The sequence below is a fragment of the Macrosteles quadrilineatus genome, unplaced genomic scaffold (genome assembly GCF_028750875.1).
Source record: "Macrosteles quadrilineatus isolate MER2022 unplaced genomic scaffold, UCM_ALF_1.0 Scaffold_1__1_contigs__length_201487025, whole genome shotgun sequence".
In the NCBI taxonomy this organism is placed as follows: Eukaryota; Metazoa; Arthropoda; class Insecta; order Hemiptera; family Cicadellidae; genus Macrosteles; species Macrosteles quadrilineatus.
The window spans coordinates 191,270,101-191,285,080 of NW_026542594.1; the positions used below are offsets into that span (position 1 = coordinate 191,270,101).

The following is a 14,980-nucleotide window of genomic DNA, read 5'->3' on the forward strand; positions in this document are numbered from 1 at the left end:
AAAGCCTTTTGGTTTCTAAAGTTCTATCAGTAATCAAAGTCTGAACTAAATCCTTAGTCAATGATTTAAAATTCCTAATGTAAAAAGTAATATTGCAATCATATTTATAAGAAAGTGTTTAATATTTCTTTTTTGCTATACAAACTTGAACCTTATACAGGGTTGGGCAAATGTGTGGATACCCCTAGTTAACTTTTTAATGGGTGACACCAGGAAAACTAAACTCCACATACCTTCATAATAAATAAAACTGCACTTTTTGGACGGTATCCCAATTTTTCCCGGGACCCCAAAATGGGGCATTTTGGGGGTAGCTCCAAAATTTTAAATGTAAAGCCCCATCGAGTGACACCTCATTTTAAAGGCCTTTACTAAAGAAAAATATCAGCGAAAACTAGAGGTCTCTATCTCAACCCAGTACGACATGGCGGTCATTTTAAATTTTCATCAGCCTGCTAGAAACTTTTAATGAGGTTAAATTGTACGATGTATTTTCAAATGACCGCCATGTCGTACTGGGTTGAGATAGAGACCTCTAGTTTTCTTTGATATTCTTCTTTAATAAAGGCCTTTAAAATGAGGTCTCACTCGATGGGGCTTTACATTTAAAATCGTTGAGCTGCCCCCAAAATACCCCATTTCGGGGTCCCGGGAAAAATTGAGATACCGTCCAAAAAGTGCAGTTTTATTTTTTATGAAGGTATGTGGAGTTTAGTTTTCCTGATGTCACCTATTAAAAAGTTAACTAGGGGTATCCACACATTTGCCCAACCCTGTATAATAACCATTAATTACTTTTTAATTGTTCATTCATACATATGTCATACATTTTGTTCAAAATTGTTAACTGATTTATTTTTCAACCTTTCAAGTTTTATTATTGCAATAAAAAAGGAGGGGTTTTCTAGTTTCTTTTACTAACTTTTCTTTTTCTTTTCTTTGTAATCTCTTCATCTTGTATCACCTTGTACACTAGATTTAAGTCAACATTTTGGTCTCATTAACTCATAAACATGCTGGGTGGGAGGTAGACAAACCTTGGCCCAAAAAGTAGTAAATTTAAAAATACAACTTGCGTTCATACAGTCACGACCTAAAAATTGTTTTATTAACAAAATTGAGTTTAAAATCTGGCCAATCGTCAATTTTGTCCTATAAATTTTTAATTAGTGAGCCGTCTTGGTTGAAATTTGATACCAAATTGTACAAGCAATGGTTTAAAAATTTCACTCCTAATTGACCTTATAAAATTTCCTTGGTTGGTAGAAATACAAGAATTGTTTGAATTTATTTCATATTTTTCCTTTATCAGTCTAATTTGATAGCAGAGAACAATGAATACACTTTCTATGCTTGTCAAAAAGCTTTTTGACAACCCGATCCTAAGTTATTAAAATTTTAAACTTAAAAATTTATTTTTAAAACTAAAACCTTAATTGGCAATACTTGTTAGTTTTTCTTTGTAACATGAATACAATTAGTGAATGAATTAGTTTGCCCCCGATTCCAAATGTCTTTTTATTCATATCACTTGGCGCACGTTACAGTTTCATCACAGGTCAGATTTGAAGTGTTAGTAATTACATCGTCCAGATAAAAATTTCTCTGAGGTTTATTTCATTGAGCTAAGGTTTGATCTTTCTGCCTCCCAGTTCTTCACCATCAACTTTGTATCACATCACACTATCATCCCTACTTGAGCATGTAGTGACGGTGTTGGCTTGTCTGTTTGGTGGTGGTGTAGGGCGAGATGATCGACCGCATCGAGTACCACGTGGAACACGCAGTGGACTACGTACAAACTGCCACTCAGGATACCAAAAAGGCACTCAAGTACCAAAGTAAAGCGCGTCGGGTGAGTCATGTGTCCCGACAGATGCCTTCCGTTTTTGTTTTTCCCCAAATTTTGTTTTACCAATTTTATTTTACTAATTTATTTTGTTTTCTCCCCCCTCCGTTCCTCCTCCCACTCTCACTGGTCGACTAACGAATGTCTCACTAAATGTCGCTAACATGGGTGTGTTCGGGGTGTTGCTTGATCGTTCTGTCTCTTTCTCTTCTCTTCCTCGGTGTTCCCCTCCCCTAGGGCGAGCTGGTGGACAGGATAGAACATCATGTCGCCAACACGCAATACCAAGTGAGCAAGGGCAAGACGGAACTCGACGTTGCCGAAGATTACTCGAACAAGGCCAGAAAGGTACTCCTCCTACACGTTGCTATTAGTATATGTTTACTCGACAGCTTGCATTTTCACCTTGTTGTTTGAGCACGCTTGTGTGAGACTGGTTGAAATTTCTTGAAAGTAATCTCTGTAAGGTATGGTCAGATCGTTGTCCAATAGCTAATTTTTGTTTTTTGGACAACATACAGATTTTAAATAGAAACGAGGAAACCTGAGCGCTAATCGCACACATGACCGATGAAAAGCTAATAGTGCAATACACCTTTTACCTGTCCAAGATTACGTTTGTTTATGTAACTCTTAAAATACTAACTGTATTGGGTGAATACAGTAAAACCTCTTCTTACAATAAATTAAATTTCTTGGTTGTAGATTTAAACTACAAAGAGATTTATATAAAATTATTTATCCACCTAAATCTGGTTCCAATTGTATCGATAAAAGAAGCCCATAAAAAATCAATTTTTTAAACTGTTCATTAGCTCAATCATAATAATGTTTAAAAGATGTGTTCTCCAAAAATTTGTTAAGTAAATGATGTGGCTTTTATGTTTGCTGATTTATGAAAGATACTAAAAACCAAGTGAAGTGGAGAAATTGCACAAATAATAGTTGAACCCCTTGCAAATGTTAATAACAGCACATCTAACTAATTATTTGTGTCCTTGTAATTTCCCTTTTTGTCTAATGCAGCAATGCTTTCTATATTGCACTTTTCTTTGTCATCCGCTCCCTATCCTCAATTTAAGGAAACGTTTTTAATCTGTTAAGTTTATGCTATAACTATTATTGGTACAGACATTTGTTCATGTATGTTAATGACAGTTGCAAAAAAACAACAGTAAAATCAGCAAGTCAATTAAACAGGGTGCAATTATTTTTGTTAAATGTTTAAATGGTTTGTTATTTATTGTAGCGGTTCAAAAAGTCCACATAATGTGTTATTATAGTTCAGAAATATGGATTGACATTCTATATTATTATGTTGAAGCAATAACCTAAATTAAAAACTAAGAAATAATTTCAAAGAAGTTTAAATTAAAATATATCAGAATGAGAGAACCCGTGTGCAAAATTCTCATTTTAATAGGTTCAAAGGTTTTCTGAGGCAAAACAAAAAAAATAATATTCTTTTACCTTTACCAAATTATATTTTAAACATAGTTTTTTGATAAATAAGACTACTAATTTATGATAAACTTTGTCTCTTGCTTACTATCTGACTTTGGTCAAACATTAAACTTAATCAGGATCAGCCGTTTGGTTACAATTCACTTTAAATATTGACATAGCCTATTGTACTATTATGTAATTGGGTGAATACCATCACTGGATCTTTGAAAGCACGTGTTTTTAAATAAATCAAAAACTAGGAGGGGTGAAGCCCCAAAGGAAATTATTTTTACAATTAATATTCACCCCTACGCTAGATGTGAACGTTTTAAATAATTTTAAGCTTTAACGTTGCACATCAATCGTAAAAATCACTTGAGTAGAAAAGGTGAAAAAGAGATGTCAATAGGAAAATCCTTGTTGCCTTAAGTCCTAGATTATTAGCAATATCCTTTTTTTTAGGTTTCTAATAACTTGATTATTGAACTCTGAATTTTTTATCTGAGTTAATTGTTTTGTTTGCCCAGGGCTTCTTTCATTGGTTAATGACATGACCTATGGTTCAACTCTTCATTCTACAAACAATTGTCGCTACAGTATTATTACGTAATAGTTTTGTTACCAAAGAACAAACGATATAAAGGAAATGCAAGCTGTTTAGAGTAGTGTAGCGGTGCATGTCTCTTTTATCTAATATATTCTTCTTCTGCAAAGATTTGTGTTATTATTTTGTAGAGTAGTAACCCCAATAACCTATCTAACTGTATAGTATATTTTTGGATAAGGTAAACAATTTCTAGATAATTTTTGTCCTTGATATTATAAATTCATTACTTTGTGTTTGAGTTTAAAGACTTCTTTTTACCTAAAACGTTTTCAATTACAAAGAATGTGATCTCAGTAGAAAACTTGTTTTCAAAGTTTTCATTCAATGATAACGTTCAATTTTAGTTTTCAACTGTGATTAAATAATGATTGGTAAATATTATTGACATGATTTAGCTACGAAACTGCGAAAAAGATATATCAAAGCAGTTATTTTCAACTTTAATAATATGTTTTGTTATAATATGTTTGGTTAATGAAGATCAAGAAGGATGATAAACTTTTAACTTTTATTTATTATATTGTCTTGTGAGATACAAAATTTATTTACCTGCAAAAGTTACCCGAAAATATGCGTTAGAACACATCGTCCTTGTTTATATTAGATATCTAAATTATTCATACCTCACTTTTAAATTTTGTTTGAGGCTCAAAAAGATAGCTAAATTAATGGTACAACTAATACAACTATCAATGTGATTTCCAAAAGGCGTGTACCAATACTTTTTCTAGTCATCAGTGAAAAATTATTGAAATGCTGCTTTATTGACTCAAAGCTCAAATTTACAGCATTTTTTTGTTTCTAACAGTCCTAATTTATTTTGATACAGACATGTTTAAGGTATACAATTTCACAGATCCGATACATTTTTATAATAGACCTATCTAAAATTTTCTATGAGGTAAGTCGTTAAATATAATATAGTCAAAATATTATCTTGCTTAAAAACAAATAAAAGTAAAAGGTTATGCATTAGAATATACACATTTTAATAAATTTTAACTTATGATAAATAATAATTAATGAAATAGTTTTTTACTTGGAAATCTCCTTAAAATAAATGAAAACGTAAGTCAAATTAAAATCCTTTTTTGAGTTTTAGTACTTTTAAGCACTGCTAGTTTAGAGTAGCAGCACTGTAGTTTAGAATAGAATATTGTACTTAGATTCTGCTAGAAAGATCAGATTTAGATTACCGGTATAGATTTTATTAGATTCAAGAATTACGTCATGCTATATCAACATACTCTGTAGTACCCTGGAATCAAGAATTCAATTGAATTATTTAAGTTACATTGTTTAGTAGCCTTTGTTCTTGCAGAATTTGTAGTTTACTCCAATATATTTTGCCACGTTGTGCTTGAGGGAGATTTTAGTTCTTGTGAAAATGTCGCCACCTAAACTCAACAATTTTGTGCCGCTGTGTATATAGTCTAAAGTATATACTATGTAAATACATCATCTCTACAGCCTTCATGGTGACATATATATTCGAGGAACAAACTCTGCAAGAACAACGGCTATTAAAGGTAACTTAACTAATTCAATTTTCTAGTTCTTGCCACTTGGAAAATAAATAAAATCACAATTTAACAATACAATTAAATATTAGTTTTGTTGAAAATGACAAATTGATGGGATTTTTAAAGAAAAACCCTTGGTTTGGAAAATACAGTAAAGAAGGAGCACATACACAAGTAACTGACTCGAGAATAGGGTTGCAGACAGTTGATAGCAGATAAAAAATTCACCACATACTAAGCTTAATCATTTTTTGTTATTCAAAGTAGATTTCTAATGCTAAATATTGTCCTTCCATTACATTTGTGGCGAAATATCAAGTTTAATGTTGTGAACTCTTTCTTTACTATCAATTCACTTGACCTTTCCTAGGTGAGACAGTTATCTTCTCCATAGTTTACAAGTTCCAGTTTATATTCACTTCGACAATTACATTCTGGTCTATCTTGTCACTACCTTCATTGTTTGAAAGACTAAATTACTCACGCAATTCCCGACAGACAGCTCAAACCATATGCTTAATCAGGACATGTTACGGTGTTATATCACCATCACCAGCGCAAAAAAAAAAAAATTTTTTGAATTCTCCGAAGCTAATGATGGTGTTCTGAAACCGAAACATGTCCTGAATAAACATATTGTTTGGCTGTGATGGGAATAGTGTGAATAATTTAGTTCTTACATTTTGTTTAACCGCTTAGGAGCAAAAAAACGTCGGTGAAATGTTAATTGTTGTTGTACTTTTCTGTTCACAGAAAAAGGTGATGATAATCATCTGCCTGATCGTCGTTGTCACCATTCTTGTGCTCTTCCTCGTCGTCGTCTGATCTCAAGAGTGTCTGTTTGTTTGTTCGTATGATTATCCTTGTCTTCTATCCCGCCAAGAAGACATACTCTTCAGTGTTCAGACGTTTGTGAACCGATCAGTGATTTTCCCCTTACTCCTATGTCTCGGAATCGATACGTTTTTGGTTGTACCCGCAACCTACTCTAAATATGTTCTTGTTCGTACGACTGTTTATCCCGTAATCAAATCGTAAGTTTTTGTTGACGTAGAAATCTTGTAAAGTCTAGTTGACGCTAGTGTTACACAGAAGTGAGTAATTTTATAGTATTTATCAGAGAGTGTAGAATGGTAGCGTAATGTATCGTAAACCTCGGTTTATCTGGAGTAGAATTGCTAGGATCCATTTTTCCTGGATGAGGAATTTGAGAAGATTTAATTACAGAATTTGTGTTTTCCTTTGAGTATAACTTTCATACTTTGGCGCTCTCGTTTTATGCCCTGTCAGAGTACATCATCACTGTAAACTTTGTCACTAAAACTTGAATGAACCAATCAAAAGTGATGTTTCTATTGCGAGTGGTCGCAAAAAATACTCATAGCATGCCCAACTAACAATCTAATGTCAATGTGCTAGTTTTTTCTTAATCTGCATTTCAATACGCAATTGTTAGGTTATGTTACATATGTTTGGCATTGTAGGTTGAACAAATTAAAGATGTGAGGAATTTTTACGAATAGGTAAATAATTTCTTAGATTCCATTCAGTTTGGCTGACATAAATTAACATCATCACTATCAAAACTGTTTATGAAATAAATTACCTTAAAGTTAAATGCTTCTAAAATATCTGCATCATAACTACATCGTTGTTTACACTTTCGAATGAATTTGCAGCGTCATCAGGCCTATTGCAGATTGTTCTAATCACGCAGTATTGGTGAATAGCTATGATTGTAAATTGTGGTCGGGAATAAAACAGTATAGGCCTATGCCAAAGTTTTGGATTAGCACTACTATTATCTGTTCGTTGAGTCGTTGGCTCAGTGACTAGCACAACGGTCTACAAACCCAAGACAGCGAAATCAAGGCAACGTTGTCATGGGCTAGATCCTGGTGCCTGCCATTACATATTATCAATAGATTTACAATCTAGTACAATAGACGCTTGCTAACCCGGCACGTTTGGGACTTCGGCGTTGGCTGTTCACTGTTCTGACCAGGGTAGGTGACGGATTTGCGGGGTTGTACTGTATTAAGGTAATTTAATTTAATTCGGACAACTTGAATCCCTATTAGTCTGAAAGTTTGTGGTTCTCAGGAGTTTTTGGTCCTCGATGATGTATTAGCCCGGATAAAGCGAGGTATACTATACTTAAGTCCGTTTATCAACTTCAACCAAAATGCTTTTATGATTAATGTGAGTAGCCGAGACAAAACTCACATTAATGTAACTGTTACCCCGACATGACAAGACTGTTAGATCAATCTTAGGGAAGCAATTTTTTCTATTTAAAATGAATCTCGTGTTATAACAATTAGAGTATTTTACGATCTTGTGAAACTTAAAACAATAATTAATTCTAACGTAAAACAATTTGTTAAGAGATTTAGATGAAATTGTGTTAGCTTTGTTTGAAAACGTAAAACTTTGTTACGTTTTTGAAATTCGGGTGACCACAAGGCAGTATTTTATTATACTAGTTAGTTACCTATAGAATTCTATGTAAATGTTAATTTTTCTAGTATTTATGATAGTAAAAACAGATAGAATTTTGTCGTGTTGAAGACAATTCTGTATAACAAACATCTCTTTGTCTTACGTGGTCGCTCTGTTTTTTACGTGCTTTATTGCTTATCTAATAGTTTTATTATTTCTTTACTCTACCATTTAGACGGAACTAGAAATAACAAATTCGGACAATTATGTCAATTATATTTTTCACAAAATGTTTCCTACATTGTTTATGGAGTGTAATATGTATTTATTTCCGTCCTATTCGTTTAAAAACCAGGTGCTTATGCTCTCTCGTAAAGTTTTCTGTATTTCATTGTGCAATTCTTGTTTTATCTTAATGGTGCATTTATTACTAGAAGAGAAGTTTTTCTCTTAAAGCTTTACTGTTAAATAATTACGCACATGAGTTTAAATAATGTTATTATTATTTCTTAGTTTTGCCTTAATTCAGTTTACCTAGTGCCAAAGGTTTTAATAAATAGTTTTTTTTGTTCCATTATTTTGTCAGTTCTCATTCTACTGTTTATTTAATGTGACTTAGAAATCCCAGAAGATGTTTCTGTAGGTATAAGAATGAATAACATAAGAGCCTTTTGTGATTGGAGCGATAGAAAAACTATTATTGAGATGAAAAAGTGAACTTATTCCAACGATTTTGCAGTTTCACTCAATCAATAAACTAAAAATGGTGCTCCTAGTTGGTTTTCTGTCAATTATTTTCAATAGATATCGAACACACTTGTAATAGGTTAAAAGCTCTTAAATCTATTAATGTTTTTCATTTACCACTGGCTTGTTATTCAAGTCCATGTTGTGACTGATATTGTCTTTACATAACCAAAATCCAATAATTTTCAAACCAAAAGTGCTACATAATCCAAATAATTTGTTTTAATGCAGTTATTTCAGTTGCACTTTTTCCCCTTTCTGAATACATTTTGTTCCACCCATTGTCTATGTTAAAACGAATGTAAAAAAATTGTTGTTTTCAACTACTAAAATGTCAACTGTTTAAATTTAAAGATATTTCCAAGGATTGTTTAACTCTTGTGATATTTTCTGTTGTATTAAACAACCTGTTATGAATGTTAAAAGCAATGTGTAGATGTGTAATTTAGGTATTTGTTTTTCAAATGTGTGAGTACATGGTTCTTTGAGTTACTCAAAAAAGTCTATAGTATTTTCCACTTCACCTTCTTGGCTTTTAAACAACTTGTTATCGAGGTGATTCAAATTATCAGTACTCATTCATATTTTACCAAGAATGGTTAAACCATAAAAATATTTCTTTAAGCTGTGATCCTATTGGGTTTAGACTCTCTATACTTGATTTCTGCTGATATTATTGTATATTTCTGCTTTCTACGGTTTCGAACCCATCGCAAGAATATAATTTACTTATACTTTATACTTGTGTTTGTTACTATTATTTATGAGCCAAATTGTTTTATATGTATATATATTTAAATTATTAATATTATGAAATATTTTGTATGTTTTGTGTTTTATTTTTACTGTCCCGTTTGTACTTTTTCTTTTTAGCAAGTTTGTTGTTGTGGTACATTTTAATAAAGATTTGTTTTGATTTAGTTTTACAAATTGTGATTTAACGAATTTTTGTTGAGCTATGTTATTTGTTGATGAGCTTTGAAATCTCTTCATACAATCATGTAGTGAACAATATTTCCACGGCTTTATAAGAAATCAAATTATTTAAACCCTTATTCAGGGTTTTTAACTTTATGAAAACATTTAAATTTTTTTTTTGTTTCCAAGACATAAAAAAAACTTTTAATATTTTAATCCTACTGGCAGTCATTGTAATTTTTGGGACTCTTTTTGATTAAGTGCCTTACGTACCCATTACTTAAGTTGATCTCCAGTAAACTGATATTCAATTAATCTAGATTCATTTCAAATATATGATGATTAAATTATGTACCTGATTCAGTAATGAACTTGATTAGTTTTTTCTGTTTATTCCAACTCGTGATTGCCCATTATAAAATTTCATCAATCAATATTTAATTTAATTGTATAGTATTTTGTTCCAATTCCTTTTGTTCATAAAAGTATTGTACTTTGAATAGTAACTTAGTAAATATGGCTATTTACTAAGTTACTATTCTACTATTCTACTATTCTACTATTCTAAGACTACTACTTTCTAAGACTATTTTGACTTGGTTCACTTTTTAAAGTTTATTTCAAATAATCTACCTTTGCTTTATGAAACCTATGTTCAACTACAATGTCCCTTAAATTTTTCCTGACAGCAATTACATTTATGTTAGGTAATTTAAAATTGGAATATAAAACGGAAACATTGGGTAAATACAATACCTTAACTTTTAACTTTCCATGTCACTCGTACCGTTTACTTGAACTATTATGTAACAATTAACTACAAAAACCCTGTAATGCTACAATGAATTACAATAATAATTTACAACTAATTGCTTCGGTAACAAGTGATATATTTTTTGTTGATTTTTCTTTATTATGATTTTTTTTCTGCCACAGTAGCCTACAGCGTGTTTGCAGCTCATTTTAGCAATAAGCTAACAAATAATGAAACAGCTGGTAATCCTGGCAACAGCTGATTCTTTTTCTTGACAGAAGAGTATTAAAAGTATTATACAAGATTTGCAAAATCCATTGAAAACAGCTGTTTTTCAACATTTTGTAAATAAGCTATTGGATACTGAAGTAGACTTCCTATAATATTCCCATCTATATGGACCAGCTGTCGCCAATTTTATATTAAAAAAGAATGTAGTTGTGGGAGTCAGTCACAGAATGCGCTAGTGTCTGAAATTCTATTTTATACCTTTTTTTGTTGCTGACAAGGTTGATGGGTCATAACAGTTGCTATAACTCATCATAAGTCATTCCCTAAGCTTAAATTATTATAAAACAAGTTCAAATGTGTTTTGTTGAAGCCAAAGATACTTTTTGTAGAGATGATTTACATTATGTTGCCACTTATTTCATTTCAATAATTGTATAGCGACCAAATTTTTGGAAAAATGTGTCAGATTGTAACCTGTTCTTTTGTTCAGCTTTTCCTTCGTCCTCGTCTTTTTTGTTTACGGTTTCATATTTGTAATTCTCAGAAACCACCACCAGGTGAGTGTATATTTACATTTTTTATTTGTAACGAAGATTATTTATTTCCAAAATCATGTATTTTAAAATTGTAAGTGTATTTTTTCCAATGGTTTAGTATATTTAAGTATTTAAAAAAATCACCAGCCGAAATCAAAGCATTTACACACCCATGTTAGAAGGTTGTATTTTGTAATATGCGATCATTAGCTTAACTTTTGCACAGATTCAATCAATCTTTAATATTTTAAAACCCAAATAACGGATAAACATTGTCCTATAACTTGACAGAAACTAATTTTTGATATGGAAAAAAATCTTAAGATATTTTACATTTCTTTTAAATTTATATTTTTTTATGAAAGGTGAGCTGAAATATTGGGATTTTCTAATTTATTCAGTAAGTAAGTTAGTATTTGACTATTGGAATTGTTACTTGTCAACAAACAAATTAACTTCTTCATTTTTCGAGGCTCTTTGATTCGTATAATTCTCAAAACTTATGAGAGTGGGTATTTTTTTTATTTCAGCCCAATTATTTTTCCACCCTCATATTATGTGATTTGGTTATAATTAATTGTGTGTCATTATTATTAAGTTTTTCTTTAGTTTTAGACTGCTAAGAAATCTTTCTAAAATTTTCCACTTATCTATTTTGAATTTAAATCCATAAAGAATTAATCAGATCTTTACAAATTTTTTACTGATGTTATGTTTCATAAAATGTAGAACAGTTTTTTTTTTTATTGAATATTGTGACTCATTAATAATTCATTCTTTAAAATTTAATTCAAAATGCAAAATTTACCTTGTATTCATCAACAAATAATAATTTTCTAATCAATATTTTACACTTAATGTCTGACAATTCAGGAAAATAAATCTTCCGTTTCTTTCCCTTGCCCAGATAATAAACAGCACACTCTGAAAATTCAATAAACATTAAACTACCTACACTACTATTTTTTGAAAGTATTAATCTTAAGCACTTCTAGATAACCCAGACACTCAATAACATTTTATTTATTTGTCAGAGTGCAAATATTCTGTTTTCTGTATTATCAGACATGAAATTTTGTATAATGTAATTTAGATACGTATTGGTTACCCAGAATTCCTATTTATAGAGCCACTGTAGTGGCTAGGTTAGTTTTTCATCATAATGCAATTGTGTTCTTCCATAGTATTTTCTGGAGCACACTGACGGTCTTAACATTTAACTAAGATTTTCTTACTGCACAGAGAACCTATTCAACCAATTAATAGAGGACGAAAAAAGCAAAATTAATGGAGCCGACTGTTGTGTGCGGGGGAGGAGTTGTACGAATACTAAACTCGATAACCTTTTTAATTGACACGATCTATAAGCTTTTTGGTTACCAAACCTAACCTAAATTTACATGTGATAGTTTGGCAGCCATATTCTATCTATCAAAACATATCATCCAGGCCAATTCGAGTTCTTCCAAAAATGTCCAAAAACACTTTTTAAGCCCAGTAAAAAATATTTAACTAGGTGTTCTATATAACCAACAAGTATATTATTTGAAATAATTGTTATAACGTTTGATGTTTATGTTTCTCACACTATTTTTGTCTGCCGTTTACAGAAGAAGATCATGATCATGATTTGCGTCACAATCCTGGTGGTGATAGTGGGAGGCTGGCTGGCGAGCTACGTTCCTGGACTCAGCTAAACGTAAGTCTACTGATCAAACAATAAGTACATACCTTACGTCAACAGTTCAATAAGTGGTGGTGAAACTCACTACATGTTTTGCCTATTCAGGCATCGTCAGGTGATCTTTACAAGAATGTTTCGTCCAAATTAGATTTGTCAAGTCAAATAAATATACACACTACACACGCAACGAAAAAACATAAACATTTAGAGCAGGCGTACTGATCAAGTACAGTACCACAGAGAAGTAAAGATACAGAGGAAACATTCATTGGTACGCTTAATTCGTGTATAGCACCAGTCGCTTGTGTCTAGTGCAAATTCTATTGGTCGTCCCCTTCCGCTCTCCTCTACCCCCTCGCCATCACGTACTACAGCTTGTGCGCTCTTACTGCTTGTAAACAATAGCCGTTCAGCCTCTTCCTAGCTCGGTACTAGTATATTTCCGCCCCGCCATTCCAGAGCTAAAAGCGCACGGTTGTTCCATAAGCATGTTTCCTCTTTATCTTACTTCTCTGTGACTGCACTTAATAAAAAAGCTAAACTGAATAGTGAAAAATGGTTCTATTTTATATCGTTATCGAGTCAAAATGTTGTTGGTCCTGTGGATGGTTTCTATTGCAATCGATAGTCATTAAATTCAATTTTTATTCTGTTAAACAAATTGTACTATTTTATAAATCTTAGTAATGAGAAAAAACTAAACTTTTGAGGTGTTGCCTTCCAGATTACTTATCAATTATGCTATACAAGAGTCAGTGTTAGGAAGTAGCGACGCTACAGTAGCGCGCTACTTTTTTTGAAGCGTTAGCTGTAGCTACGCTACTTTTAAGATTTTGTAGTTTTAGCTGTAGCTAGCTACATTTTTAAAGTTGTAAGTTGTAGCGGAATTTTAGCTACTTTTCTCGCTACATTAACATTGATTGAGATAGTGATTTTTATCACAACCTCACGTGAAACAACCTTTTTCAAACTGAGATTTTCAAGAAAATTAGGCCTACTGTCTTGGCTTCATACAGCTGGTCACAGTCGTTTCATTACCCATTACTTTGTGTGGCCATGGAGGCCATTATCTGAGTGTTATCCACATATTTGGCTCTCATTTCCTTCATTTGCTACTCTATGATTACTGTCAGATAAAATAAAATCGCTAGATGCAGACGACGTTTAAACGTTACCGGTGACAAGAGAAGTATTGAATGCTTGCAAGTGATTGACAGGGAAATTAGTAATCAATTTAGTTTCTTTATTGTATCAATTTAGTTTAAACTTGGGTTTTAACGGAAACCAACACTAAACCTTAAAATAATGAGAAAGCTGGTCTATCAACCTTTGCTTCAGCTGTTGATGTGGTTCATCATCACAAGCCCTTCCTTGGTTAGATTATAAAGATTTTTCAAAGGTTCTAAATGAACGAAGAGGAAATTTCCTGATGAGATTTAAGATATGCCTAGAATACATAGTAATTGTAACAAAAAAATCTCCATATAACATGAAACTTGCATTGAAAAAGTAGCATACAGTAGTTTGCTCCTGCTAACAGCTCTTGTCAAGGACTATTCCTAGGCTATGCTATTGGATTAATACAAATACCAAGTTCAATTAATAGGAATATATTTGTTTAGTCCTTGTAAGAACAAGCCAACTTGTTACAAAGCCAAGTACGCCTAAATGTTATTTCTACTTAACAATTTTCAGCATGTTTAAATTAAAAGCCGAGTTTAGGATAAGTTGCTGAATACTGTTTTCTGCACCAACGTTTGTTGAAGCACAATTTGACCTATGCATAATGGCAAAGGACAATTTCTTGACATTGAAAAGTGTTATTCATAGAACAAGTTATTAGTTACATTTTAAAAGTAGCTTCCCCAACACTGACAAGAGGTAACACTCGGTTGTCTGAGTAACCTTTGAACGTCTGAAAGGCGACTGGTTTTTAAACTCTTAAAGTGTTATTGTGAAACCAGTAGACGGGAAGTTTTTGCTCCTAGGAGTTTGTCAAATGTCTTTTAAACATATAAGTGGAAAATGACTGCGGAAAAATACTTAAACAAAAACTACTCCATGGCCATACAACTAATTATTACGGAACGGCTGTGGGTCCAGCGTGTATGTCTAGACACGGAGGTCTTCAAAGGACACAGTTAGATCGATAACATCTTCAACGGTCACAGCATAATTCTGATTTAGAATTCATTCCTACTACTGGAACGTCTTTTATTAATAATAATATAATGTTACCTTCT

At 32.1% G+C, this 14,980-nt stretch overlaps 1 protein-coding gene across 4 annotated transcripts in view; it reads left to right on the forward strand.

Annotated features, from left to right (window-relative positions):
• Positions 1-14,980, forward strand: part of LOC128992647 (syntaxin-1A-like) — an 83,596-nt gene that overhangs the window by 59,088 nt on the left and 9,528 nt on the right. Inside the window, exons 8-9 of one of the 4 annotated variants that reach the window (XM_054416337.1) lie at positions 1,745-1,855; positions 12,664-12,752. In XM_054416337.1, coding sequence (XP_054272312.1) covers positions 1,745-1,855; positions 12,664-12,750 — 198 coding nt within the window. In that variant the 3' untranslated portion in view covers positions 12,751-12,752. Of the gene's footprint in view, positions 1-1,744; positions 1,856-2,086; positions 2,198-3,822; positions 3,901-6,178; positions 8,376-12,663; positions 12,753-14,980 lie in introns of those variants that run through there. The other 3 variants (XM_054416345.1, XM_054416353.1, XM_054416362.1) reach the window with 3 other exon arrangements.